Raw genomic sequence first — 27724 nt, 5'->3', positions numbered from 1 at the left:
GGAAGAAATTTGGATTGAACAAAAAATTAAAACAAATACAAAATTGAGTTAAATGTTGATCCAACACATTTATGAACAGATGTTTGGACACGCTGAAGCATAAAAAATCACACGCTCTATTTAAAAGAAAAACAAACAAGTCTGTGGTGCGTGAGAGCGAGTTCCGAACCATTTCCAAACGCACATTTGATTGCGTCTAAAATTGTCCCATATAATTGTTCCCTTCATAAAGTTTGGAAAATGACTACGTTTTACGCCCAGTCCCACCCGTTTCCCCCATCCCCTCGTTTATAATCCCCAAAGAGGGAAAAATTAAAAATAAAATTGAAAAATTAAAATTAAAATGAGCCAGACATAGCTCATCGGGAACGCAGCATTTACATAACTGCAACTGCTACCACTAGATTTTTGAAAAACCCCTACCTTTTTTTAGATTTTATTTTTTTGAGCTTTTTTTAATTTTTTTCCCCAATTTGTTTGGGGCAATGGGGGAGCACAAGAGTAGCAGCAATAACCGGTGGAACTGGGAGGTGAGTGGCTTCGAGCCACGGCGGACGTCGCCGTCGTCTCCGGAGGACCTACCTAGGGCCACTGTTGCGCCGTTGATGCGACGGTACTCGATCTCGGCTGCCTCCTCGTTGGCTTCACCGTTTTCTTCGGAATTTTCTAAGCAGGCTTTGGCTTCTAAGGTGCTCCGATTGAAGGATAAAGTTAAGGTAATGGTGTGAATCGGCTTCGGATTGTGAAAGTTTTCGAGTGATTAGTGTTTTAGCTGGTAACTTGTTCCGATGGAGTTGAAGTAGTCGCTTTAGTCTATCAATGTGATTTTAACTAAGCTCGGTTTTTAGGAATTAACATGCAGTGTTTTTGAGTAGTTTGTTTTAATCTATAAATTTTAACAAATACAACTAGAATATGCTTTTTTTAATGTCATTTTCTGGAAGATTAGGTTTGCTGGGAAATTGATCCAAATTTAATGGAGGAGCTCAAAGCTGTATAAAATTTTATTGGCGAATTAGAATTTGGATTTGATGAACCACAACTTAGTCATCAGTTTGTAGTGTCAGATTCTGATGAACCACAACTTGGTCATCAGTTTCTGGTATGTGAATTGTTGTTCATGCAGAAAACTCAGTTGAGAATGTTTAATACTTTTCGCATTCTTGCTACAGAAGCTTCGGATCCTTCTTGATGATCCAAATTGTGCTGGTTTCAACTGTTGTAAGATTGTGCATTGTGTCAAATGTCGATTGGGATGCCTGTTTTTATGATATTTGAGTGGACTTTGTTGCCCAATGTTTGGATGAAAAGAAAAAGCTTTCCCCACCTATCCTATATGGCAATTTTATGATAGTTCTGTGGAAAACTTGTAATTGTGACAATGAATCTTTGACATAATGCATGTGCTGATCTTGAGGGACAACAACACGAGCCATTACCAAACAGTGGCTTGAGAATAGGAAATGAAATAGCTGGCTGACAATTCAAAAGTCAATTAATCTAATGTTAATATACTCTAAGGTCTGGCTTATTTTTCTTGGGAAGCCATTAAGGGATCTGTGCTCTGGTTTTCCGATGTGATACTTGTCTTTGATTCTATTAATAAATGAGCTTCTTTATTATTACCTAAGTTTTGTCGTATCTCCTTGGTCTGAAAAGATAGCATATGGATTAGGTGATTGCTTGGGTTGAAGTTGATCACAAAATTTTGAGTGAATAATTTTGACTCTTGTCATATGCATTCAAGCTTAATGAAAGAACAGTTCTGGAAATCCTTAATTTCTCTGGTATTTTCTGAAGTCTGAAATAATGATTGGTAACATATGATGTCTTCGATGTTAGAAGCATTTTTGGGGTGGGGCTAAAGCAAAAATTGTTTTGGCTCACTATAGTAATTTACTATGCATTCCGGGTTTTATCATTGTAGTGTCTTGTGTTTGATGCATTTTTTTATTAAATTAATTTGGCAGCTTGCAAAAGAAGACTACTTGGAGTTGCGACAGGAAGTTAATGATCTGCAGGAATATTCAAATGCTAAACTCGATCGAGTTACACGTTACCTAGGTGTTCTTGCAGATAAAACTCGTAAACTAGGTAATATATTAAGGTTTAGTGGCAGTTTGTTTGGGTTACGTTCATGAATTCCTTATGCTTCAGCTATTTTAGTGCTTGGTTTGTATGTCTAATGGTATATTCCAAAGATTCTTCTCCGGGGTTTGGTTTATTTGTAATCACCTTGTAATTTTTAGAAGAAACATTGTGCTATCTTTTCCTGTTGCCTATGATTTTGTGCTCATGAGATGAATTTTGAGATAAAAATTTAAAGAAAAAAGTTGAAAGTGCTTTATGTTGACCCCTTGTCCAAAAAGAACAGAGGGGATCCAAAAATGCTTTTAGGAGAAGCACTAAGAAGAAATAAGGAGAGCAAAAGAAATTAGTGGTTAAAAAGAGTAAAAAGGATAAAGAAAATAAATTCTTTATTTCCTTTATGCATGTTGCAGGAGTTGTGTCACCCTTGTTTTAATGCCCTTTATTGGAAGTTTGCTGCTGAAGCATGGAAATATGACCACTAGGGAAGCTAAAATGTGGTAACGTTATAAATATTTGATAATATGTATATGGCAATCAACCAAAGCATAATGAGGGTCTTCAGTTTATCCACAATTTTATGCATTTAATGGTGAATGGTGTGATTTTGTTTTGTTAGGTTTGTCTTCAATATTTTTAGTTTGATAAGATCATTCAAGAATTTGTATTCTATTTGACAATAAAAGAAAGGGGGGATAGCAAAGTAAAGGGCATCATATCTTAAAAATATAAATTACTGCAAATTGATAAAATACCTGTATACTCCAAATGGTTACACTATTGCCCCTTCATTTCAACATTTTGTTGTTGCTGAGTTCTATTACTTCTATTGATGGTTATAAATTGTCTCTAAATATAAATGGCAGATCAATTTGCCCTTGAAAGTGAGGCTAGAATATCTCCGTTGGTCAATGAGAAGAAAAGGTTGTTTAATGACTTATTGACAGCCAAAGGTACTTTCCAACTTTGTGCTTTCTGAATGATCTCTCCCTCCCTTTATTTTCAGATATTTACTGGCATGTATTATTTCTATCTGTTTTTCATGTCATGATGATAGTACTTTTCTTTGAGAAATGAGATTCTTTTTTCAGGAAACATAAAGTTATTTTGTCGGACAAGACCACTTTTTGAAGATGAAGGTCCTTCAATTGTTGAATTTCCTGATGAGTGTACTATTCGTATAAATACTGGTGATGATACAATTGCCAACCCCAAAAAAGATTTTGAATTTGACAGGGTTTATGGGCCTCATGTTGGACAAGGTTAGTACCGTTTTTTTTAGTAATTTAAGAAATAAGGCATTGACCAGAATTTGTGACTGTCAAAGTATCTAATTTACTTTTTTATTGCTGGTAGTGGTTATACATGTTGGTTAAAACAAGAGTATAATGACATATGTTTCTCTGTAGCTGAGCTGTTCAGTGATGTTCAACCATTTGTGCAATCAGCCTTGGATGGATATAATATTTCCATATTTGCTTACGGACAAACTCGGTCAGGAAAGACACACACCATGGTTGTTTCCCTCTATTACTCTCTCTACCTCTGTGTCGTATGTGCATGTGCTCTTGCGCTATGTCTATGTATCTATCTATAAGATAAAAACTAGAACTGCTATGCATTTACTTGGGATAGATTGGCGAATTACCATCTTATTAGATAATCTCTCTCTCTCATATTATTTTTAATTTTTATTCCTTTAAATATGTTTGATACATTAGTTTGATGGTTAAGATATTCATGTTTGCCACTAGCGGCTCTCACTTCCTCCAATGGAGCATCTTGTATCACTAGTTATGCCTTTTTAGGCCTCTTAAATCTGTCAACTGCTTCTACTTCTTTCAATTTTTCTTGTATTGGGACTTTGCTTCATTTGGCTTGTCTGTCTGTATAATTAGAATGACTAGTGATTACTTTAGACGGTTTGATGATTCATCAGTGATATGATATGTCTTTAATTATTTTAGTCTGTATTATGCCTTTTTAGGCCTCTCAAATATATCAATTGCTTCTACTTTTCAATTTTCTTATATCGAGATTTTGCTGCATTTGGCTTATTTCTTTGTATATAGAATGACTAGTGATTACTTTTGACGGATGGATGATTCACAATTATTTATATTATAACCTTGTATCCTTTTTTTAATCTGTATTGCTATCTTTTTTCTTTCAAACTAAATGATTCCTGACAAGAGTTGTTCACCTTTATTAGAGAAGCACCTTATTAAATGGGAATTTTATGTCTATTCATGGCCTTTCATATGCTAATATTGGCCTTGTTTTGGCTTTACTTATCTCAGGAGGGATCTAACCATGATCGTGGCTTATATGCTCGTTGTTTTGAGGAGCTGTTTGATTTAGCCAACTCAGATTTAACTTCAACATCAAAATTCAATTTCTCAGTCACAGCCTTTGATCTATATAATGAACAGGTTTTTTAACTGTTCTCACTGTATTCTCACATTTCTAGTGGTTGTCTTGATATCTCAGTTTTGGTTTATATTGTTGAATGATCATTTTAACATGGTAATGCGGAAGTGTACTAATGCTGAGCCCTTAAATTTTCTTGTAGATAAGGGATTTGCTCTCAGAATCAGGGAGTACTTTACCAAAGATATGTTTGGAGTTACCGGAATCTTCTGTAGAACTTGTGCAGGACAAAGTTGATAACCCAATGGACTTCTCTAAAGTCCTGAAAGCAGCATTTCAAAGCCGCGAAAGTGACACATCAAAGTTCAATGTTTCTCATTTGTATGACTTCATTCCTGTACTTTCTACCTCTCTTTTGTCATTAAATGCATGAGCATGCTATTAAATAAAGTTAATTCTAAGAAAATTATATTTCTTTGTTTCTCAGCTGCCTAATCCTCTATTAGTGATACTTCAAAATGTATATTTTATGTTCAGTTGACCTGCAGTATCTAATTATTTGCACATATGTCTTTTGAAGCAATAATATTTTATGTTGTATTTGTAATCAGAGTTTTGAGATTGTTTAGTTGTATGTCAATGTTTAGGTTGAGATAGTGAAATTCAATTTGATTCTTCTATTTGTTACTCCATGTACATTGTATTTTATGGTTTTCTTACTGTGTGTCATTCTGTATTTGTTTGGGTGAATTTCTTTTGTTACTTTTCTTCAGGATCATCATGGTGCACATATATTATAGTAATGTGATCAGTGGAGAAAACTCATACAGCAAGCTTTCTCTGATTGACTTGGCTGGAAGTGATGGTCAAATTTTAGAAGAAGATAGCGGCGAGCGTGTGACGGACTTACTTCATGTCATGAAATCACTTTCAGCGTATGTCATCTTTACTGTTATTTTTCCTTTTATTGTTATAATATTTTCTGCTTGCTTACCAAGCTCGGAGAGCTGCATTTATGGAAGTTACCTCAGTGGACTGCCATCTTTTTTTTTTGAGAAGCTACTGGACTTAGTATATGTATATTCAATGCATTCACGCTAATTGTTACTAAGACCTTTACCCTGACAAAAATTGACCAGCTTTTTTCCCTTTATGTCCTCAGTTGACAATATCATTACTATAACAAAGGGTGTTGTTATAGGCTTAGAAATTACTGCCCTTTTACTTTGGTTTATGGAAAATTTTCTGGACATTCTGAAATAGAAAAAGAAGATAGAATAGCTACTTAGGATGTAAAAGGTGCTTGTATACATTGTGGGTATCTTTTTTGCACTACAACCATTGCCTGTCATAACAAGAACTTCCGACCTTTTCTCTTTTGTGCAAATGAAACTGCTTGTATTTGAAAATAAAAATATTAGTATTTATTAGTAAGGCTTGCTTTCTCTTTTATGTGGACTTGTGGCATATTTCTGATTTCACTCTCACCATTTAGCCCTGTTGTTACCTTTTGTGTTGCATGTGTAGGTTGGGAGATGTTTTGTCTTCTCTGACTTCAAAGAAGGATAATATTCCTTATGAAAATTCAATGCTTACCAATATTCTTGCAGACTCGCTAGGTATCCTCCTGCTTCTTATATATTTAAAATTTACTGACATTTCAGGGTGCTTGGAATAGAACTGAAAAACTGGATTGCTTGTAATGCTTTTGTCTTTGTCTTTTTTTTGCATACATATTTGTTACATCAAATTAATTTGATGGGAAAATTGGCCTGCCTATGGTGGTAGGTATGCTGAAATGGGAATTTGTTGGTTTCATTGTGTTTTTTCTTAGTTGAGGTCTCTTTCTGCTGTAATAGTTAACTGTCTCTTGCACCTTGACTGCAAAAAGGTGAAATTTAGAAGATAAGAACTAAGGGAAGGTTACTGATGATAGATCTTCTCAAGGGAACAAAAATATATAGTAATCTTCTCTACCTGTCAAATATAAAGGTTTGCACTTATTTTCAAGAGCTGCTTGTTTTGCCTTAATACCATTTGGTTGTTATTGATTAAGTTCATCGGTATGCTTTCAGAATCCTTGGCTTTCTTCTTTTCGAACCTACTGCAAAATTTGGTGCATAGCTTTTTAAAAAGATTTATGTTTCATATCTTTATCATGGAAAGTTTTTTTCCCTCATTTTCGTACCATCTGCATACTTAATTCAAGCATCCTTGATGCTATAATATTTATTTTTTAAATGAAGAAGCATCCTTAATATAATTGATCTAGTAACATTCAGGAAAATCTAGTGAGTGGTCTAAGAATAGCTTAGTGGTCTTATTGATGCAACTATCTTGCATCATACATCATATGTCCTGCCTTTTGTTCTCCTTTTCTCCTAAAAGTGTTGATACCTTACTATAACTTATTTAACATTCTGAACCAAGTTGTTATTGTAAATCCAATATTCTTGTTTCTGCAGGGGGAAACTCAAAAAGTTTGATGATTGTTAACATCTGTCCAAATGCTGCAAATCTATCTGAGACATTATCATCTCTCAATTTCGCTGCACGAGCTCGAAATTCTGTGCTAAGCCTTGGAAATAGGGATACTATTAAGAAATGGAGAGATGTTGTAAGTCACTGATATTAACTTCTGAATTCAGAGTTAGATTTTAACTCCTTTTGTTGTTTTGTTATTTAATAAACAAGTATCCTGCATAATCATGTCAGTAAATTTATTTGAAGGAAGAAGTTTTAGCTACTTAGCAGTTAATATGCATGTTTGAAGGTCCACAAAGGGAGAGCTGATTCTAAAGCCAGAAGCAATATTAGGGTGAGATAAAAGACTTATAAACCTAGTAGTAGTGAAACGCAGTTGAATTGAAGCCTAGAATCGACTTGGTGTCACATTGGCATTTTTTCCTCAGAAATAAACATAATTGCTTGCTGTAGTCCATAAAAAATGTGCTGGTATGTGCATTTTGCATTTTTCAGTTCTTTTGCTTGTAATACATTGAATTGTTGATCATGGCTTAATTATTGGAATCTGCATCTTTATATCTTGCTATTCTTTTTTTAGGCCAATGATGCACGCAAGGAGCTCTATGAGAAGGAAAAGGAAATTCAAGATCTGAAACAAGAGGTTTTGGGACTAAAACAAGAACTTAAAGGGGCAAATGATCAGTGTGTCCTACTATTCAATGAAGTTCAGAAGGCGTGGAAAGTTTCTTTTACTCTGCATTCAGACCTAAAGGTTTTGTAATTTTTTATTTTGGTTCTCTGTTTTTGCTGGGAGTTAAATCTTACATAACTGGCTTACGGGAATTTGACATTTACCAGTTAGATCTTGATTTTTGCTACACAATACACATAATTTACAATTTTACATCCTTGGTGCAGTGTTTGTTTTTGTTTGTGGTGATGCCAGCCACCCTCTCTCCTTTCCACCTGTCTTTGGATTTTCAGCTATCTGATGTTTCTTTTACTGTTTAGATCACCATGCGACTGTCTTATGAGCATTTCATACTATCACTATGGTAGAATGCTTTACTTTTTATGATAATTACTGAATGGTTTAGATGGTATGGAGTCTTGGTTCTTCAATATCTAGCCACATTCAAATGAGAATTGCTTTTGTCTTTAGGGGTATTTTGTTAGGTTCAAGGAATAAAGTAGTTGATGCTTTTGTCTTTAAGGGTATTTGCCTTATAGGTTCGGCATTTGGATTTTGTTTTATGCACGTCAAGTTTATGCTATCAAATTTCTTTTATCTTTGGCATGCATCTTCTGAGCTATCACTTAATAATCCAAAATGCAGTCTGAAAATGTTATGCTTGAGGACAAGCATAAGATAGAGAAGGAACAGAATGCACAGCTCAGAAATCAAGTTGCTCAATTGCTACAGTCGGAACAAGAGCAAAAACTGCAAATGAAACAATATGATTCGACGATTCAAACATTGCAGGTTGGTTTTAGATCAAAATTCATCATTTCGCATGCCTTTTTATGTTCATATGCATGCATGCATACATATACTTCTATTGAAAGGAAAATAAGAGAGGAAAACTGAGAATGATAAAGGTGGTTTGAATTTATCATTAAGGAATCTGTACATCCATAATTCTGTTCTCAAGATCAAGAGGTTTCGTGTCTATATGGTTGGTTGCTTGGTAAGATGACCTTTTATGGTGTAGGCAAAAGTAAAAAGTCTTGAATCGCAACTAAATGAAGCCATTCGTTCTGGTGAAGCTAAGTCCGTTAGCTCAGAAAAGGGGTCTGGAGTTTCAACAATATCAAAAACAGCAGCGGATGGTATGGATTCTTCAGCTGTGACTAAGAAACTTGAGGAGGAACTCAAGAAACGTGATGCTTTGATTGAGGTCTGCTGAACTTGCAACTACAATCTATTCTTTTTATTCTTTTTGTTGTTAATTAATGATAGTAGTACTACTGCTAAAGGATGTGTTACTTCATAATTTACAATCATAATCTGTTGAAGTTTTGGTGTCAATAATATCTTTGTGCTGCATGTATAGTTACGATATAAGAGGTTGTTGCTTGTTTTTTAATTCTAGAGACGGAAAATCCTGTGTAAAATAACTGTACTCCTTCTGCCTACTTGATCATTCTACCATATAAATCCATCTATTAATTAAGAAAACTTATCACATTTTATTACTTATCATCATTTTCTAATTTAATGCACCTTATCTTTTGTAATTCTGCTGTAATATTGTAATATTATTGGGGTGTAGACTAGGAATGTTGTGAAGTGTCAATTGACTTTTTAAAAAAAGGTCAATTTAGTGGGACCTATTAGAATGTAAATGTGGAAAAATGGAGTGGGAGAAGACTACTTTATTTGAGATAACTTGTAGTTGTTCTGAAAAGAGTACTGATCCTTTAGCTGACAAGTCCATAGTGCAATAATTTTCACAGTTGGGAGCATCTATGCAAAAAAGTGGTTGGGTTAGGTTAATATGGTTTTGAGTATCTGTTATTCCTTTATAACTTTGACTGGTAAAAAAATGTTTCGAGTTTATGTAGAATATGCTGAATTAGTTACTCCACTAAGGGGAGATAATGGAGTTTCTGATTGCGTAAAAATTAGTAATGGTAGAAAGATCAATTGGTCTTCAATCCAAACAACCCAGTCAAATATGATGGCCGCTTGGATTATTGATAGGGAACTATATCATTCCTTGAAGAGCTGTCAGATGGTGGCTCTGGAAAATATCTCTGAACTCCGGCAGCTAGCTTTTCAAAGTTTCTCTTATTTGCTCTTGAAATGCTTTTTCCAGTCACTTAAATGATAGGCTAGACTTTCTCCCTATTGTTTAGTTTTGTTCTTACATGAATTTTATTGCAAATACAGAGGTTGCATGAAGAAAATGAGAAATTATTTGATAGATTGACCGAGAAAGCATCTACGGGTGGATCACCACAGGTAATCTTTTTATTTTAATTTCCTATGTATCAAATCAGCATGATTGTATTACTTTTCTGTATGTCTCAAATTAGCATCAATAATTAGCCTTGTTGTAACTTGTGTGGACTTTTTTGCCATCATTCTTTTGTTATAAGCTTAGATGCTACTTTAGGTTTTTCTGTTTGTAAAATCTTTAATGATTTTGGGCTAAAATGCTGTTAATGCAGGTGCCAAGCCCATTTTCAAAAGGAACAGCAAATACTCAGCCTCAAGACCCTGGGAGGTGCTACTTCATTTTTGCAGTAGCTTCAATTGCATATTTTTTCAGACTACCTTCATTGCTGGTTGTTGAACCTCTTTTGTAATTGTCTTTAAACAGGAATGATCGACGGTCCATGGATGTCCCTTTGCAATTGGCCATGGATAAGACTGATGGTGCAGGTGCTTTGGTTAAAGCTGGTTCTGATAAGGTTAAAACCACACCTGCTGGAGAATATCTTACTGCTGCACTGAATGACTTTGATCCTGACCAATATGACAGTATTGCTGCGATTTCAGATGGAGCAAACAAGCTTTTGATGCTGGTAAGCTTTTAGAACTTGTTTAATTGTTTGGTCTAAACTCTGAAGTCCAAACTATGATTTGGTGCCAAAAAGTCTTAAAACTCACTCAAAAAGGAAAAAAGCTGTCCTGCAGTGTGTCATCCCTAATGATGGGGTTCCATAGAAACCAACTTTATGATTGTTTTTCTTTTGCAATGTTTTGTATATTCATGCCTCTTTTTTTCTGGATTGTTGAAAAAAAGCGATGTTACGTTCTTTTTGTTTAGATTTCTGGCAGAAAACAGGCATATTTGTGGTTCTATATCTATTAAATGATCTCCTATCATTGGAAAATGCTGGGAAGTCTTTTAATTATTTTGAAGTTCTATATCTATATCGGTTTATGTCCTAAAGTCTTGTATTCTTTTTGTCTTCTAATCATTTTTGAAATGCTAGATTAATCCAATCTATATTTTCCTATGGTTCAATGTTAGGACAACTTACTTGAACAGCCATTAAATTATGCAGATTGATTGTATTACTTGTTAACATTCTGAGATATGTTTGGTAAAATGGTGGAGATCTACAAAATTTGACAGCCATCTACAATGTTGCAGGTCCTGGCAGCTGTCATTAAAGCAGGTGCTTCCAGAGAGCATGAAATACTTGCCGAAATTAGAGATGCTGTTTTTGCTTTTATCCGAAAAATGGAACCAAAGAGGGTTATGGATACCATGCTTGTTTCCCGTGTTAGAATTTTATATATAAGATCTTTGCTTGCTAGATCACCGGAGCTTCAGTCCATCAAGGTAACTATATACTAGATGCTGGTTTCTACTCAACGTCTATATATACTTTTACTGTTATGGAGATGAATGTGAATTTCATCTTTCAATTTGTAGGTTTCCCCTGTTGAGTGCTTTCTAGAAAAGCCTAATTCAGGACGCAGTAGAAGTTCCAGCCGAAGCAACAGTCCTGGAAGATCTCCTGTGCGCTATGTTGATGAGCAGATCCAGGGATTTAAAGTAAATATAAAGCCAGAAAAAAAATCCAAGTTGTCTTCTGTTGTTTCAAGAATACGTGGATTTGATCAGGTATGTGCTACCATAAGTGTTTGGTTCGTTTCCTTTGCATCGGCTGGTAGAGAACCGTAGCCTGCTCCTTGATGGAAGCTTCTTATTGTTAATGGTTCTCATAAAAAAAATTACAGTAGTCATTATATGTTTCAAATTCTTTAAAGCGTACATTTATCAGGTTTAGATGTATCTTCATGTGGCATGAGAACCATCAAAGTTAGAAGTTTCTTAAATAAGTACAATTAAACGTACAGGATACCCTGAAGCAGCAGCAGGTTACTGGTGGAAAGCTAAGAGAAATACAAGAGGAGGCCAAAAGTTTTGCAGTTGGAAACAAGGCTCTTGCCGCTCTTTTTGTCCATACTCCTGCTGGTGAATTGCAGCGGCAAATTAGGTCGTGGCTTGCAGAAAACTTTGAGTTTCTTTCTGTTACAGGGGATGAAGCATCTGGGGGGACCACTGGCCAGCTAGAGCTTCTTTCAACTGCTATTATGGATGGTTGGATGGCTGGGCTAGGTGCTGCACTCCCTCCTAATACGGATGCTCTTGGTCAGCTTTTATCAGAGTATGCAAAGCGGGTTTTTACTTCTCAGTTGCAGCACTTGAAGGTATGTAATATACCGTAAAGATAACTCTTTAGCCATCTTTCTGTAACTTGTCTTTTTTTACTATTTAGTTTAGACATGAGTATGCCAAATATTGGACTAAGATTTGCTATAGATATGCATTAATTTTATATGGTGGTAGTTTCTATCTTCCCTCTGAATAATTGTTTTCTCAAACACCATGACATAACCCCATGGTTTTTTTACTCAAGTAAATGCTTACCTTTTTGGTAGGAAAGTTGGATTGATAGTTTATTGGGTTATATCCAAAATCTGGATTATCATTGCGACCAGGTCAAATCTTCAATACTTCTTACATTTAGAGAACCGTATAAGTTATTTTTCATTTTAGGTTCCTAAGGGATTAATTTTAGGATTTTTTTTTTCTTTACTTCTGCTGATTTTAGAAATCCCTTACCCTATATTTTGATTGAACTAAAACAAGGGAAGGGAAAACAACTTTTCCTTGTTTGGATTTTTTTTATTCAAGCAAGAGAAATTAAAGGGGGTTCAATATCCTAGCTTTCCCTTGAAACCCTCCATATTTATTTACCCCCAATTTGGGGGGAAATTGGGAAAAGGAAAGTAAATTTTTTAAAGATGTGAAATACCATTTTTTATCTTGTCAATCTTTTACATAATTTATTTTATGAAAAGGATATAATTGGAAAAAAAAACCATTATAATCAATCATTCCCTTTTCTTTCCATTGTTTAACCAAACAAAGGTTGTAAAAATTCCTTTACTTTCATTTCCTTAACTAATTTTAATTATTCAAACAAAATACTCACATCATTTCCTTCCTTTAACCTTTCTTTTCCTTCATATTTACCTAAACATGGTGTTAACTTTACTTGTGGCATGTGTTCTGTTGATAGGGAGGTACATCTTAATAGAGTACGGATGGTTCTGTGAGTGGAAGGATACCAATTGTTATTCTTGTTAGTTTCTTAAAAATTTTGGGTGCAATGTTTAGCATGTGAGAATTCTTGGCGTTGTTCCAAGCAGGGTAAGGTAGTGAGACATATCTCTTTTTACTTTCGGGCTTAAGATAGTTGTAAGTCAAAGGATAACCTCTTTTTTTGGTGTAATCATTCAACCTTTGCAGTTCATGGGGAAAAGAAGTTGTTTTATAGAAAGTGGGAAGATTACAAGAATAACCTGAGCATGAAAATCAATATATATTCATTATGTTTATTTACTAATATCTTAGATCTAGCATAATGAACAATTAAGAACAAGTCAGTATGCTGGACCTCTGATAATAAGTGCCTAAATCTCTGGAGATCTACCAATTACTTTTTTACTCGAAAAATAATGTTAACCAGTCAAGAGGGAAGGCCTGGTATGTTCATTCTTTAATAACAAATAAAATAAGTTTCATTGTCTTGATTGATCAAAACGATTGCCTTGAAGGTTTTTGGGCCAGTTTCTCTGGAATTAATAAAAGGTGAAAGATGTTGAATTCTAGATTTCCTCGAAATTTGTTTCTTCCTCTGTCTATAGTGTGATATCGTATTTGAAACTCTGTTTGTCATCATTTTTATTCTTATCTGAGCTTTGTGTTTCTTGGGATTTCATATTGTAGTCTTCCTAGTTGCCCCAACTCTCTTGTCTTTTCTTTTAGGGGATGGAGGCAGGGCACTACAAACTTTCTCTAGGCACTATAGAAAATTAATAGATAATTTTATTGATAATATTTAGTGTGCCTATGGGCATCAAATTGCAATTGAAAAAGCTCCTGCTGTTCAATTAGTTGCCTATATATGCCTTGCAAGTGTTTCTTGTATATTGCTTATGGAAAGCGCTCAATTTTATTACACCCCTCCCCGCTTAAAAAAAAATGAACTATAAAAAACCAATTGTGCAGTTCAGTGTAGACATTGCAAGCTTGTATATGCTTATGGAAAACGCTGCAATATCCCCCTCCCCCTCCCCCCCCCCCACCCCCCCAAAAAAAAAAAAAAAAAAAGGATAGAAGTCCAATTGTGTGATTCAGTGTAGACATTGCTAATAACCTTTTTCTTCCCTCTGCTAGGATATTGCTGGAACCCTAGCAACAGAAGAGGCTGATGATGCTTCCCAAGTGGCAAAGTTGCGTTCAGCTCTTGAATCTGTTGATCACAAACGAAGAAAGGTGAACCATCATTTTTTTTTTCTGCCACATAAATATCTTATAATTAGTTTCCATGCACAGATTAGCTGTTGTTTTGACTAAAGTTAATGTTTTTAATGTAATCATAGTGTGTACCAGTTTTTCGGGGTAGCTTAATTTTAATGTCATAAATCTGATTTAGCGAAATTCATCATTATTAGAAAGAGATCTTGAGAGTTGTGAATGCTTGACGTATCTGTTGTGACTTCTTGGCCAAGGCCCTGACTCTTTAGATGATCTTTGTGGTTGACCTTGATTACTCCAGTCAGCATGTTCAGTGTGGTTAGTTTGCTTCATAGATCAGGACAATTTATGATCAATAAAATACTTGCATCTGGATGGTAGAATAATTTGTTACTTATTCTTTATCTTCAAATGTTCTTTTCCAGGTCTTAGGGTGTATGACATTGACCCTTTTATGGAAAGCTGAGAAATTCCTTTCATGTTCAATAAGAATTCAGGATTGATTTGATCTCTTTTTCTGTAGCATTTAAATTTCAAATCTCTGGTTGCCATTGTATTATGTACTATTGTCTGCTTGCTTTTATCCCTTTGTTATCTCCTTTATATACTCAAAAGCATTATTGATCTTTTAGCTGAATTTTGCATGAAGATATTATTAGCTGGAACACGCTAATATTTTGTATGTCAGAAGTTATATATACTGACAGATGAGAATGATACTTGTTTGTGATTAGATTTTGCAACAAATGAGAAATGATGCTGCGTTGCTAACATTGGAGAATGGTAGTTCACCCATTCAGAACCCTTCTACTGCAGCTGAAGATGCCCGTTTAGCTTCTCTGATTTCTCTCGATGGCATCTTGAAGCAAGTCAAGGTGTTTAGCTCTTCTCCAAGTTGCTGTTTACTTCTACTCAATGATTCTCAGTAGAGTAATAAAAAAATTTACATTGTTCTTATGTGTTGAGCAGGATATAACAAGGCAATCTTCTGTTAGTAGCATGGGTAGAAGTAAGAAGAAAGCAATGCTAGCATCACTAGATGAGCTGGGGGAACGGATGCCCTCCCTTCTTGATATCGATCATCCATGCGCTCAGAGGCAAATTGCCAATGCTCGGCGCGTGGTTGAGGTATGGGATTGTCTTTTTAGTATCTTTACTGCTGCAAAATTTCTTTTACATGTGCTTCCAACTTGGTCATTAAATGAATTATCCAAACTAGTTTGTAACTATGTTTCTGTAGCTTTTCTATATATTTACGTGGATGGTCAGGGCCAGGTATGGAGATGCCTGTGCCATAGTTTATTATCCCTGAAATGTCTGAATCCTATGTTTTCCAAAAGCTTAAACTGTTCCATACCAACACCAATTCTTCTGAATGAGACATGTGGTTTGTGTATTTGGTGCATAATGAGAACTCTTCGAACCTGTACTTTATGGCTATAGGGTTGTTGGTAACAAAATTGCCCAAACAACATGAACAAAGTAGACTACCAAGTGCTCCAGAAGGAACAATGATTTCATTGTTGCATCACTTTATCTGCCCTTTTGGCAATTGAATGAAAAAGTGCTGCACTACATCTTATATTTTATTGAGGTTAGCATTTATAGTGCTTCATTTGTTTTTCTCACCCCTCTTTAATCTGCTATGTACTTCTGAAGTCTGTTCGTGAAGAGGATGATCCGGCACCAGAGATACACCATGCTCAAAGGCCATCTGGGGAATTGGGATCTGGTACTGATACAGATGTTGCACAATGGAATGTATTACAATTCAACACAGGCTCAACAACCCCATTTATCATCAAGTGTGGAGCAAATTCCAATTCCGAACTGGTTATCAAAGCAGATGCAAAGGTTCAGGAACCCAAGGGTGGTGAAATTGTAAGGGTTGTTCCTAGACCCTCTGTTTTAGAAAATATGAGCTTGGATGAAATGAAACAAATATTCTCCGAACTTCCAGAGGCTCTGAGCTTACTTGCCCTAGCCAGGACTGCGGATGGCACCCGAGCTCGGTATTCCAGATTGTATAGGACATTGGCGATGAAGGTTCCATCGCTGAGGGATCTAGTCGGGGAGCTCGAAAAGGGGGGAGTGTTAAAAGATGTAAAGTCGTGAATGCAAAGGGTGTTAGTTTTATTTTTCTGATGTTGAAGAGTGTGTGTGTGTGTGTGGATGGATTTTACATTAGGAGGGGGTTGCGATTTGCAGGGACAAAGTGGGTGTTGTTGTAAACCTGTGATTTGACGTGCTCTGTAGGGATTTGCGGAGTCAAATGTATTGGAAGGTGGTGCAACTGTTGATGCCCCTTGTATCACATCACACGTTGATAATAGTGGCAATTTTATGCAGGCATCCATAATTTTTGAGTACCAAATTTTACATTCAAATATAATTTCCAACAGCAACAGAATCATACAAGTTTAAGTAGAGCTCTAGGTATTTAGCTTAGTTTAAAGAAGTTTTATGTGGTAAATAAAGCTTAATTATAATTGGTTAGGATAGTTTACTAGAATTTTAGTCTATAAATTCAAAATGGCATGTTTCTAGAGAATTTTTAGGGATTTTTTGTATTTTTTTTTGCCAAGGATAATCTATTTTTATTTATAATTCGTAATTCAAATTTTATCTTAAATTTTAATTAAATCAATTAAGACTTGTTTCTCATCTTTGATTTCCAGCTTCCGAAAATTCAATGACATTTCTCTTTAGTTTCGATTTTTCTTCCAAAAACAATATTTCTGTTCAATTCCGATTTCCTTTTAATCTTGCACCTTTTTAGCCAGGCTTCAAACTTTATTTGCATCCTAAAAGTTCAATTCATGATATAATTCTTCTCTCGATTTTGATCCAATTAAATAAATTCAACAATGGGGTCATCAAAAGGAGATTTTATTTTATAATAATATGAACTGAATTGTAATTTTAATCGAGATGCATCTTTTCAAAGGACAACCATATCCCAACCCCCCCCCTTTCTTTCTAAACGGCTCATTGTTTACTGGTTACGCCATTTATTCCTTTATCAACCTCATAGTTGTATGGGCCAAGTCTCAGTCCACTCCCAGTCCGCTGATTATCCTCTCGCATTTGCTACTAATCATCGCCTCGGCCTACAGGTATTAGCAGCCGTTTGCTGCTATTATTCCCCTCCAAAGGGCAGATTCGTACCCGTTACCCCTGCGCCATTGGAAGCATCCAACTTGCATGTGTTAAGCATGATATCTATTTCACTAATCTGAAGTTGTAGTTAGAACAAGATATACAGATCTATTTTGGTCCCAAAAAGTTATTTCTTTCACCCTGCCTCCCTTCACATAAAACTTTATGCTTCCTCTACTCAATTTCATAGTTGCATTTCCACGAAAAATGAATAGCTCACTATGTAAACTAAAACTTAGTAATCAAGTCTATAAAACAAAGGTTCCCATGATATTATTGTCACCATCAATAACTTAAAAACTATGTATGATATGTGAGGCAACGAACAAATGTATTTTCCGAAAGGAGATTTGCAGCACATACCAATCTTAAATCTGTTGAACCAAAGCTGGGAAATTTTGTAGACAGGATCTATCTTTACGGTGAAGTGTGAAGTCAGTTTCAATGCTTATAAAATTCGAGTTCTCTACTACAGTTGGCTTTGATAGCCTCTTTTAGTTTCTCAGCTCGATCGAATTCAACCTTGAAGGAAACCATGGTGGTCCCATCTTTGCCTGTATCATAATCCTGTTTGATGTCCTCAGCTTTGAAAGATTGTAACTGCAGCAAAGAAGAACAAGATTACCATGTGATACATTTTGAAGGTCCCCTTTCTAGGGCAAAGACAACGAGAGTAACAAAATGTTAGAAGAATTTCAATAATGCAACTTACATACACCAAATTAATTAGTTATCACCTCTACATTCCTAAAAACCAAATATAAATATAAAGTCGAGAGCAAATAAAAAGAAAGCATAAAATGGGAGAGGAAATTATATAGCTTGTTTTGATCCCCAAAAGTTAAATAAATTTGTTAAATAAATAGTTTAAAATCATCTTATCCCTAATTAAGAGAAACCCTTCTTTTGAACCCACAGTTTAACTCGGTTTGTTCATGCAATTACCCTTAAGAGGTGGTATTCACATAATCTGGGATCCAAATCACAGCATCTGTAATCCTTAGTTTACAACCTACTTTGTAACATGCTGGTTCCAGAAAATGATTCATTCCAGGTCACAATATGACTCAGATGAACTGAAACTACCACTTACAAATAGACATGAATAAATTGACTTGTTACTAAAGGGACATGTCGCTAGAGAAACAAGCAAGCGGTATCCAAGGATGTTACAATCATTATTCATAAACATCCTAATGGTGATTATCAGATGAGAAACTACAACCACACACATTCCGATGGTGGAAAACGGATGAGAAACTAAATTATACAATCACACACATTCCAATCATGCTAATCGGATCAGAAACTAAATTACATAACCAACACATTCTGACGGCTATAAGCCAATAATCGGATGAGAAACCACATTAAGAGAAATTTATATAAAAGAAGCATAAAATTTTTCTACTTTTTATTTATAAACATTATATGCAAACAACAAACAGAACTAAACACTAACCATAAAATATCAAATTTTTTTTTTAACAAAACAAAACAGACCATAAGGCCTAACTTTCATTTATAGCTATCTGAATTACAAGTTCGTGAATCTCTCTAGAAGGACTAATTTGAACAGGGAAAAAATTGCTCACTTGATGGTATAGAACTCCCAAAAGATCAAAAGGAACTTCCACTCCCATTGGAACCTTCAAAATTCCAATTAAATATCAACATTTCCAAATATTAAAATCATAAAATTTAAAAATTAAAATTGTCATACATAGATTATTTCCATTCTTACTTTAGATTTTACAAGACAAGTTGGAGCATTTCTCAAGCATTCCGAGGCCACTCCACCATAAGCCCTAACAAGTCCTCCCGTTCCCAATTTAATTCCTCCAAAATACCTGAAATTTATTTGAAGATTCATGTTATTTGTCCCTTCAATTTTGATCATGGCAATATATGTCAAAAGTAAATAAATATACCTAATAACGACCACCATGATTCTGTCAAAACCTGAAGAAACAATTGCAGAATGAATCGGCTTCCCCGCCGTTCCAGAAGGTTCGCCGTCATCATTCGACCGATACTGATCCCCAACCTATTAAACTTTTGATAGGTCAATTATGAGGCAAGATGAATGAGATGATAGAAAAGCGTGGCGTCATATTAGATTACCTTGTAAGCCCAACAATTGTGAGTGGCACGCGGATCCTTGAATTGGTTGAGGAAAGAGTGAGCGGACTGCTCGTTAGAGATGGGACCAGCAATGGCGATGAATTTGCTCTTTTTTATTTCTTTTTCGAATGTTACTGTTTCTTTAATGGTGGTGAAGGCGCCTGCGTTGCTGGTGGTGCCGGAGCTGCTGGCTGTAGTGACCATTGGTTTTTTGGCGGTGGAGAGGGCGGAAATTGAGGCGGAGAGGCGGTGGTTGAGCTTGTGGCAGTAGCGATAGCCAGGTGTTATTGCAACTGGCATTTGCTTGTTTTGGGTTCCTTTCGTTTCAATAAAATCAGTGACAAACAAGCCTTTTTCCTACTCCGGCCGCCGTTTCAAACGGTAGTCCACTCGTATTAAACGACGACGTTATGCAACCATTTTACTATTTTTTATTAAAATTTAATCTTTATATTTTTATTTGTAAGATTTTAGTTTTCTATTTTCCAAATTTTAAAACTTAGATCTTACTCTTAACATTGTTAATATTATTTTTTAAATTCGAATTTATTACAACTTAATTTTTTTAAATTACATTACTATTAAGTTTTTTATTTTAAAATATTATACTAAAAAGTTTAATAAACAATTAATAACAATTAAATTTGAATATAATAAAAAATTAAAACAATTTTATCTAATTATTCTAGTGTTTATTTGTTGGGTTATTCACTCTTTAATATTTAACATACGTTTTTTATTATCATTTGTTGGTCATTGATCAAGTTAATCATTATCTAAATTTTAATCGGCATCATTAATATTATCAAGATATTATTTTTTCATGTACTTTTCGAAGTACATGGATCATCTCAATTCCATTAATGATTGAAGTTATGAAATAAGCAACATGTTAGTATCATACAACCTTTTTTTTAATGTTATATTAAGGTGATGTTAATATGAGAAATGTTTTTTTAGATCAACAAATTTCTTCTCAATCACATTTTCAAAGCCTTGAATATTTCAAATTAAAGAATTTGTAAGCTGTTCATGGTGCTACCACCAAGACACTAGAGAACACTCCATTGTTGTTGCATTGTGAACGACATGTCTTTTATCTAATCCTAATAAGGAGGCGACCATTATAACATTTATAAGGATTTTCAATTACATAGGATAGTATAGAATATACATATTTATATAAGATGAATTTTTAGATTTCTATGCAAATAAACAAGTGGGATGAGATATCTATAAATTTTACAGTTAGGGTTACGTTAGAATTTTCAAAAAGATCTTGACATCTATAAGTGACAAGATCACTTTAAATTTTCGAGATTTTCACCTCTTAGTTAAAAACATTGTTTAAAGATTAAATTAGGTAATAGTTTCTAAATACGCCTAGAAGACTTATATAGATGTAGATAATTATTTAAATTTTTGAGATTTTTCGTCTAAGATTTGGTTTTGTAGGGTTTTAAAAAAACTATGACACATATGAGTGTCAAAGTTGGTTTAAATGTTAAAATGCTACAAAAGCACATAAACAACAAAGGATAGGGTTTTAAAATTTTTACTGACTTCAACACCTAAGAATGTTAAGGTACCTGTAATCGTTCCTTAATCATTACCCTGTTTCCAATGTGGATGTAAGACATATAAGGGGCCTTAACACCTATAAGTATTGAATTACTTGTTAAGAAAAGAAAACCTATTCCAAAAAATAATTTGTTTGATATGCTTATTTTTTACATTATTTAAATATTTATTAATTTGATATTTAATAGTCATTAATACTTTTATTACGTTTTGTTTTTAAATTTTAACTTGTTTTGATATCTTGATGGGATATATAAAATTATCTGTTAAAAGATGTTGAAAATATTTGTTTGGTATACGAAAAGTTAACTTTATTAAATTTATAATCTATAATATATATATATATATATATAGTTAGAAACAATCCCAAATGGATCTCTTTAAACACCTGTCCAAACTTTATGTAGTGACATTGGGTTTGTTTTCAAGCAGATGAAAAATTACAAAATAAATTGAAGCAAATATTTTATAATTTTAGTTATGATAATAAATAATTAGAAATATGAGATTTTTAACTTTTGTTCAAAAAATTGGAAGAATAATAAATTACGAATAAGTACTTATAACAATTATTCAAACTATAAAAACTATTCATCTAAAAATAATGTAATTTTAAAAAAAACTAAAACAATTAATTAAAGTTTTAATTTTTTATAAGGAATAATATAATTTTTTTCCCATGAACTTGATAACTAGGTCCATTTTGGTACTTGTACTTTTTTTTATCCACTTTGGTACTTGAACTTGATAACTAAATTCATTTTAGTTCTTGAGCTTAAAAAATACAACAGTTTAAAGATGTGACACTTATTAAAGCCATAAAACTCTTATATAAACCTAGAACGTAAACCAAAATCTGTCATGTCAGATCATCAAGAACAAAACTAGATTGAAAGTGTACCTGAATCCATTGATATCATGAAATATTCAAGTCTTGTGGTTTTGATCTTTCAAACTAACACACAAGTATTTTAGAGAAGGTGACTCTTTTCTGAATATAGGATGCCAGAAAAGTTACATATGTGTAATTTGGATACCATAACCCTAATATATAACTTTTGCACATTAAATTTAATTTCTAATCAGCTCATCATCAATTAGAAATTAGTTACTAGAGTATCAACACATATTTGACTTATAATTTATTTAATAACAGAAGCCCAATAAATTTTAACCAAATTAGAACATCTTTAATTCGGGTTAACCTTTTATGATAGTAAATAATAATATGTAATTATCCTTATTATATACGTGATGTCCATATTTTTCCAACAATCTCCCACTTGGACCACATATATATATACTAATTACTCTACAATTATATGTCATTATAAAACTTTATAAGCTCAAAACTTTACTATTATATCCAAAAGGTGTTTCAAACAATCTCATCATTTAATTATGTCAACATAGAACTAATGCGACTTTCGTTACATACATCATAACTAAATCCATCATTGATCACATATATTAACACAACCAAATTATATAGATCAAGTATGGATGTGTAGCATGGAAATTAAATGCAATGTGATCTAAACATGCCTATTTCCAACTAGTCCTTATTAACCTTAGTGAGATCAAAATTTACCAAAAACAGAGTGTGAATAAACTAAATAAACCTAATTTCTACAAAAAAAAAAATATCCTCAGTATCTGTAAACTAAAATAACAAAAAATGTGTCTATAACAGAAAAATATTTAAAATTACAAACTCCCACTAAAATCAAGTATCTTAAAATGACATTACACTTGTATGACCAATGTGCTCATAAAACCTTGAGTGGTAGTCCCTTAGTAAACAAATTCGCAATTATGGAGTTTGTCCCAATATGTTTATAAACATCTGAGCACTCTGAACTCTTACTTTAACAATCAAGAATTTAAAGTTTATGTGCTTTGACTTTGACTTGCTCTTGTTGTAATTGGAATAAAGAACTACAATTTGTTGCCACAATTTGCACCTTAGTGACGAAATTTTTCATCCACATTCCATTAAAAGCGGACTCTATATAACTGACAATCTAAATTATCAGACCTTCAATATGTGAGCATATAATGTTTTGTTTTCTAAAGATAATGTATGAATCATATTGTTTCTTTCCAGTGATCCATATTACAGATTATAAAGTTATGGACAAACATTATACTTCAATAACTTGATAAAGAATTGGAATTAATCAAATTTGGATTATGAAAAAAGACTAAAATTTTCATTTCTAAATGAACAAGAAAAACCAAATTTGTCCAATATTGAAATGGAAATAAAATTCAGTGTAAAATACAGTATAACAAAAGTCTTATTCAAATTCAAATAAAATATTGTTCTTAAAAAAAAATCTAAAGGAATAATATTTGGTATAGTATTAGTGGAGTTTTTAGACTCCACAAGTAGGGTCAGGGGGTTGACAAGTGTCCTATAGGGGTATAGTAAAATATTAAGATATAAATATTTTAAAAAATAGATACATGTCAAATTTTTAAAGCTTCTTGTGGAATAAAAAAAAATTACACTACTATTGTACTAAACACTAACCATAATCTAAAAGCCCTTATTGCTTCAACTTCTACTGAATTACTATCACATTCATAAATGTATCTTTCACCATCATTAGGCTTTCGGTAAGTCTGACAACCTTGCATAAACACACTAATGTAAGTTGTTACACCAAAATCTATCCATCATGTCTAGGTACCTAAATCAAATTAACTTCATAACAAATAAAATTAAGAAGTGCACCTGTTGCACCATAAGAGAAACAACCATACTTAGTTAATTCCTTTTGTTGTTTCTTTTGCAATGTTGTATTTGATTTCTTATTTTTCTTTATATACCTCATTGAAGTTAGATTTGTTAAGGACATATCAATTTCAACCTTTTCTTTCTTGACAAACCTCTTTTCAATGTCGACAATAAATTCCTTACCCCTAGTAATCTTATCAGACATAATGCCCTTAAATGTTCCAATGCGTGTAGTGATGTTGGTAGGTATAATAGTAGTTTTATCAATTCAAAACAAGCTCACATAATATTTTAAATTTAAACCAAAATAACTGAATAAAGGTAAATCCTATCTTAAGATACAAGTCAGTCCATTAATATTTCATCTTTGGATAAAATATGAACTTGTATGTGATATCTTGGCATAGTAATTAAATATTGACAACAAGAACATGTAGAACAATAAGTCTTCCTTTGGGCTAATTTATTATTCACATGTAAAACCAAATAATCGTCACATGTTTATTACCATAGTTGCACATGTAATTTTATTAAATATTAACCTTCCTTTGAGTTGATTAATATTAATATAACTTAAGTTACATGCACAAAACCTTTTATATTTTAAAATAAAATAATTTTCACAATAGAAGTTACTTTGGCAATTCATTGTTTCAATTAAGTTATTTTAAATACATATATATATATATATATATACATACCAATATTCAAATATAAAATATCCATAATAGTCAAAGGTCAAAAGTAAGATTTATGATTGCACTACAAATTCTGAAATAACCCAACATAAGGTTGTCTAAATGGTCTAATCAGAAATTGAAAATCCTAATATTTGATTAATTTTATTTTTAATACTTAAATAAACAACCATCAACATTTTACAATTAAAATTCAAAACCAAATTTTATAAAACCAAACTTAAAACCAAATTATTTAAACTTGTATCATGGTCAACATGAGTTTGCATCAAAGTACCAAAAAATTAAATATATATATCCATATCAAAAAAATAACAACTGTAACAAATGTCCATATCAAACTAGTTTGAAAAATAAATATAATTGAATCCAAAAAAATTATTAATAAGCTTAAAAATAAATAACAACAACAAAATTAAGAGAGTTTATGGGAATTTCAGGAAAAATTTATATTTCGGGTTCGAGGTTTGTTTGTTTCTCTATCTTGTACTCCATTTTCAATTTTTTCTATTTTATTGAAGTTTTCTTTATCTGTGGTTTTTCACCCTCTTATGAGAGATTTTTCAACGTAAATATTTGTGTCTAATTCTCTCGATTTTCGTTCGTGTTTGTTTCATAATTCATGTTTGATCCTATAAACTGATACCAGAGCGCGGTTTGTTTCCACATTCAACCCGTTCAGAGATGACAATGAGGTACAATGTAAAGAAATTTAAAGGGATTACAAATTTCAGCTTGTGGCAAGTTTGGATGACGACATTTCTCGTTTAGAATGATCTAAAACAGATCGTTCCAGGTTAAAGGCTGACAAATGCAAATAAGATAGAATGAGAGGAACTTGATGAAAAGACAGTGTCAATGATTCAGTTGTGCCTCACTAATAATGTAACATCCCAAAATAGGGCCTAGTTGAAATAGTAGTTTCGAGACCACAAATTTGACATCAAAATATTTATTTTATGATTATTACAAGGCTTAGAATATGAGAATATGCATGTGTTAAAATTTCATGAAGGAATTCTTTGAGTAAGTGCCCAATTGGAAAATTAGGAACTAAATTGAATAAATTGCAAAACTTGGATTCTAGAAGCAATTTGTATGAAATTTCTTTAGATTATAAAATAGAAGGTCTTGGGAAGAAAATTTTCCAATTTCTAAATTTTTGGACAAAAATGGGCTTGCATGGATGAAATTTTAAAGAAAGGGCTTAAGGGCATTTTGGTCATTTGGCATATTAATGAAATAAAATGGAAAAAAGAAGGAAAAATCAGCCATTCTTCTCCCTTTTCCAGCCGAAATTCCTAAGCCACCATAGCTATGGTTTCCAAGCTTTTCAAGCTTATTAGTAAGTGCTCCCAAGCCTCGTTTTTAATGTTCTTTATAATTTTGAGATCTCGGTAGCTTACTCTCTCCATTTCTACCCATATTTCATGCTAGGGTTCATGTTTAAAAATTTATCCATGCATGATTTACTTGCATTTTGATTTTTTATGGAGGAATTTTAAAGTTTGATGTGTGTTAAACAACTTTTCCTAGGTGATTTTCATGAAAAACCCCTAAAGGGACCTTTTTGCAAAAGTTGTAAAATGTGTGGTAGAAATATGAAAATAATAGAAAATGTAGGAAAAGTGTTCGGCTAGGCTTGAGTAAGGTAGAAATTGCATGCGTTTCATTATACGAGCCTAGGGACTAAATCGTAAAAATGTGAAAGGTTAGGGGCAAAACGGTCATTTAGACTGAGGGTGGAATTTAGACTTGAAATGTATAATATGGAGTGTTATTGATCTATTTTTATTTTTATAGACCCGATGAACAAATTTCGAAGGTCGATCGAGGAAAACGAAAGGTTTCGGAATAACCGAAACATGACACCAAAACGAATACCAGGTAAGATTGGATAACTAAAAGTAAACACTCAATGTGCCTAATTATATGATTTATGAATGCATGATGATTGTATTTATTAATAACATGAAATTTTATGAAATGCATGTTTAAGTATGAATTGTGATAAATGTCTCGGTTGAGGTTAAAAAGGGAATTCGATGGATAAACCATGATTGACATGTGTAATGAGGTCCTACATGTGTTGCAGTAAAGGATTTAGCCCGGTCGGGTAATCCATTGATCTCATTTATAAAAGGATCTAGCCTGGACAAGTGTTCCTTTGAATGGTCGAGCCTCCCGAAGAATATGTGTGCATTATGGATTTAGCCCGGACGAGTAATCCGATTAGGATCTGAATTTATCCTGGACTAGTAATTCAGATCTGAGCTCAATAAAGGTGTTTGTCGTTATAAGGGATTTTGCCTGGACTAGTAATCCCGACATCACCTTATGAGTTCATAAAATGGAGGATTTAGCCTGGACTGGTAATCTCGCCATGAGATTTGAGGTTCGCGGGAGTGCATACTTGAAATGATCATTATATGAATTGACGGTTAATGGGTATTCCATCGAGACTTCCTAGAAACTCAACGAGATTAACATGACTTATAGGTACAAAATAAGATGTTGAATGATGAGCTCATCTAAGATAACTTTCATAGTGCATTATTATGTGACTAATTCATTGATTGAGCGTATGTGATAGGGAAGCCATCCTATGCTCATTGAATTTATTACCCAATTTGATTGCATGCTAATCACTTGGCAAGTTTACTTTTCGGTTATTCAAGCTTACTAAGCATGAAAATGCTTACCCTTTTCTTTTTTCTATCTCCCACAGAGCTCAAGGACTCATAAATATTGGAAGACAGTTGGAGAGTCAGCATATTATCAAATAGATCAGCTTTGGTATAAAGACATTTTTGATTTGTTCAATGGCAAGTATAGGTATTTTGAGGTTTTTTTTATATGTGTCATTTGATTTGCTAAATGAAGGCATGTAAAGATAAATCTATCTTTTTGTATATGGTCATAGAGATTGGCTTGTTTTGAAGTAGGCTATGACCTACAAAATTTCCATGCATGTTTATAATCATATGCGATGGTTGAATTCTAATTGGCAATGAGTCACAAGAACGAGCCAATCTTAAATGTATTAAGGTGGCATAAAAACCCATAAATACAAGATGGGAAATAACCTAGCATGTATGAAACCAATGATATGAGGTTTCCATGCAATAAGTTTTTGCAAAAACCGTTTATAAAAGTATAATCATGTTTTACTTTGTATTTAATAATCATTATGTATAAGTGATAAA

General features: G+C 33.3%; 2 protein-coding genes across 4 annotated transcripts; one reads left to right on the top strand and one right to left on the bottom strand.

The window, feature by feature from the left end:
• Nucleotides 1-149: 149 nt before the first annotated feature.
• LOC107898636 (kinesin-like protein KIN-14B) lies at nucleotides 150-16572 on the top strand. 2 transcript variants are annotated; one of them, XM_041081986.1, is made up of 24 exons: nucleotides 150-716; nucleotides 1971-2094; nucleotides 2955-3041; nucleotides 3180-3350; nucleotides 3498-3604; nucleotides 4389-4520; nucleotides 4661-4839; nucleotides 5232-5393; nucleotides 5986-6077; nucleotides 6924-7075; nucleotides 7232-7276; nucleotides 7523-7696; nucleotides 8261-8407; nucleotides 8637-8822; nucleotides 9818-9889; nucleotides 10099-10154; nucleotides 10251-10455; nucleotides 11031-11222; nucleotides 11316-11507; nucleotides 11744-12097; nucleotides 14133-14231; nucleotides 14948-15088; nucleotides 15183-15341; nucleotides 15873-16572. In XM_041081986.1, the coding sequence occupies exons 1-24, from the start codon at nucleotides 486-488 to the stop codon at nucleotides 16326-16328; spliced, it is 3915 nt and encodes a 1304-aa protein (XP_040937920.1). In that variant the 5' UTR covers nucleotides 150-485; the 3' UTR covers nucleotides 16329-16572. The 2 variants fall into 2 exon arrangements, with proteins under 2 accessions (XP_040937920.1, XP_016679639.2); XM_016824150.2 differs by lacking the exon at nucleotides 7232-7276.
• A 514-nt stretch (nucleotides 16573-17086) lies between these two features.
• Nucleotides 17087-19859, bottom strand: LOC107959188 (IMPACT family member in pol 5'region). 2 transcript variants are annotated; one of them, XR_005905207.1, is made up of 6 exons: nucleotides 19497-19859; nucleotides 19304-19419; nucleotides 19117-19222; nucleotides 18968-19021; nucleotides 17736-17972; nucleotides 17087-17390 (listed from the first exon to the last, which is right to left on the bottom strand). XR_005905207.1 is itself a non-coding variant. In XM_016895183.2 (5 exons), the coding sequence occupies exons 1-5, from the start codon at nucleotides 19794-19796 to the stop codon at nucleotides 17814-17816; spliced, it is 735 nt and encodes a 244-aa protein (XP_016750672.2). In that variant the 5' UTR covers nucleotides 19797-19859; the 3' UTR covers nucleotides 17087-17813. The 2 variants fall into 2 exon arrangements, 1 of the variants encoding a protein (XP_016750672.2); XM_016895183.2 differs by having other exon boundaries at nucleotides 17087-17972.
• Nucleotides 19860-27724: the final 7865 nt, after the last annotated feature.

This window comes from Gossypium hirsutum, chromosome A11, assembly GCF_007990345.1.
Source record: "Gossypium hirsutum isolate 1008001.06 chromosome A11, Gossypium_hirsutum_v2.1, whole genome shotgun sequence".
Taxonomy (NCBI): domain Eukaryota; kingdom Viridiplantae; phylum Streptophyta; class Magnoliopsida; order Malvales; family Malvaceae; genus Gossypium; species Gossypium hirsutum.
The sequence above is the reverse complement of the archived record's forward strand: the minus strand, read 5'-3'. Positions and strand labels throughout refer to the sequence as shown.

Coding starts and splice junctions, on each gene's coding strand:
- LOC107898636 (XM_041081986.1), top strand. CDS start 486: ATGGGGGAGCACAAGAGTAGCAGCAATAACCGGTGGAACTGGGAGGTG. Junction 3,605..4,388: donor CAGGAAAGACACACACCATG/GTTGTTTCCCTC, acceptor TACTTATCTCAG/GAGGGATCTAACCATGATCG. Junction 9,890..10,098: donor CTACGGGTGGATCACCACAG/GTAATCTTTTTA, acceptor CTGTTAATGCAG/GTGCCAAGCCCATTTTCAAA.
- LOC107959188 (XM_016895183.2), bottom strand. CDS start 19,796: ATGCCAGTTGCAATAACACCTGGCTATCGCTACTGCCACAAGCTCAAC. Junction 19,420..19,496: donor ACAATTGTTGGGCTTACAAG/GTAATCTAATAT, acceptor AAAGTTTAATAG/GTTGGGGATCAGTATCGGTC. Junction 19,223..19,303: donor ATCATGGTGGTCGTTATTAG/GTATATTTATTT, acceptor AATAAATTTCAG/GTATTTTGGAGGAATTAAAT.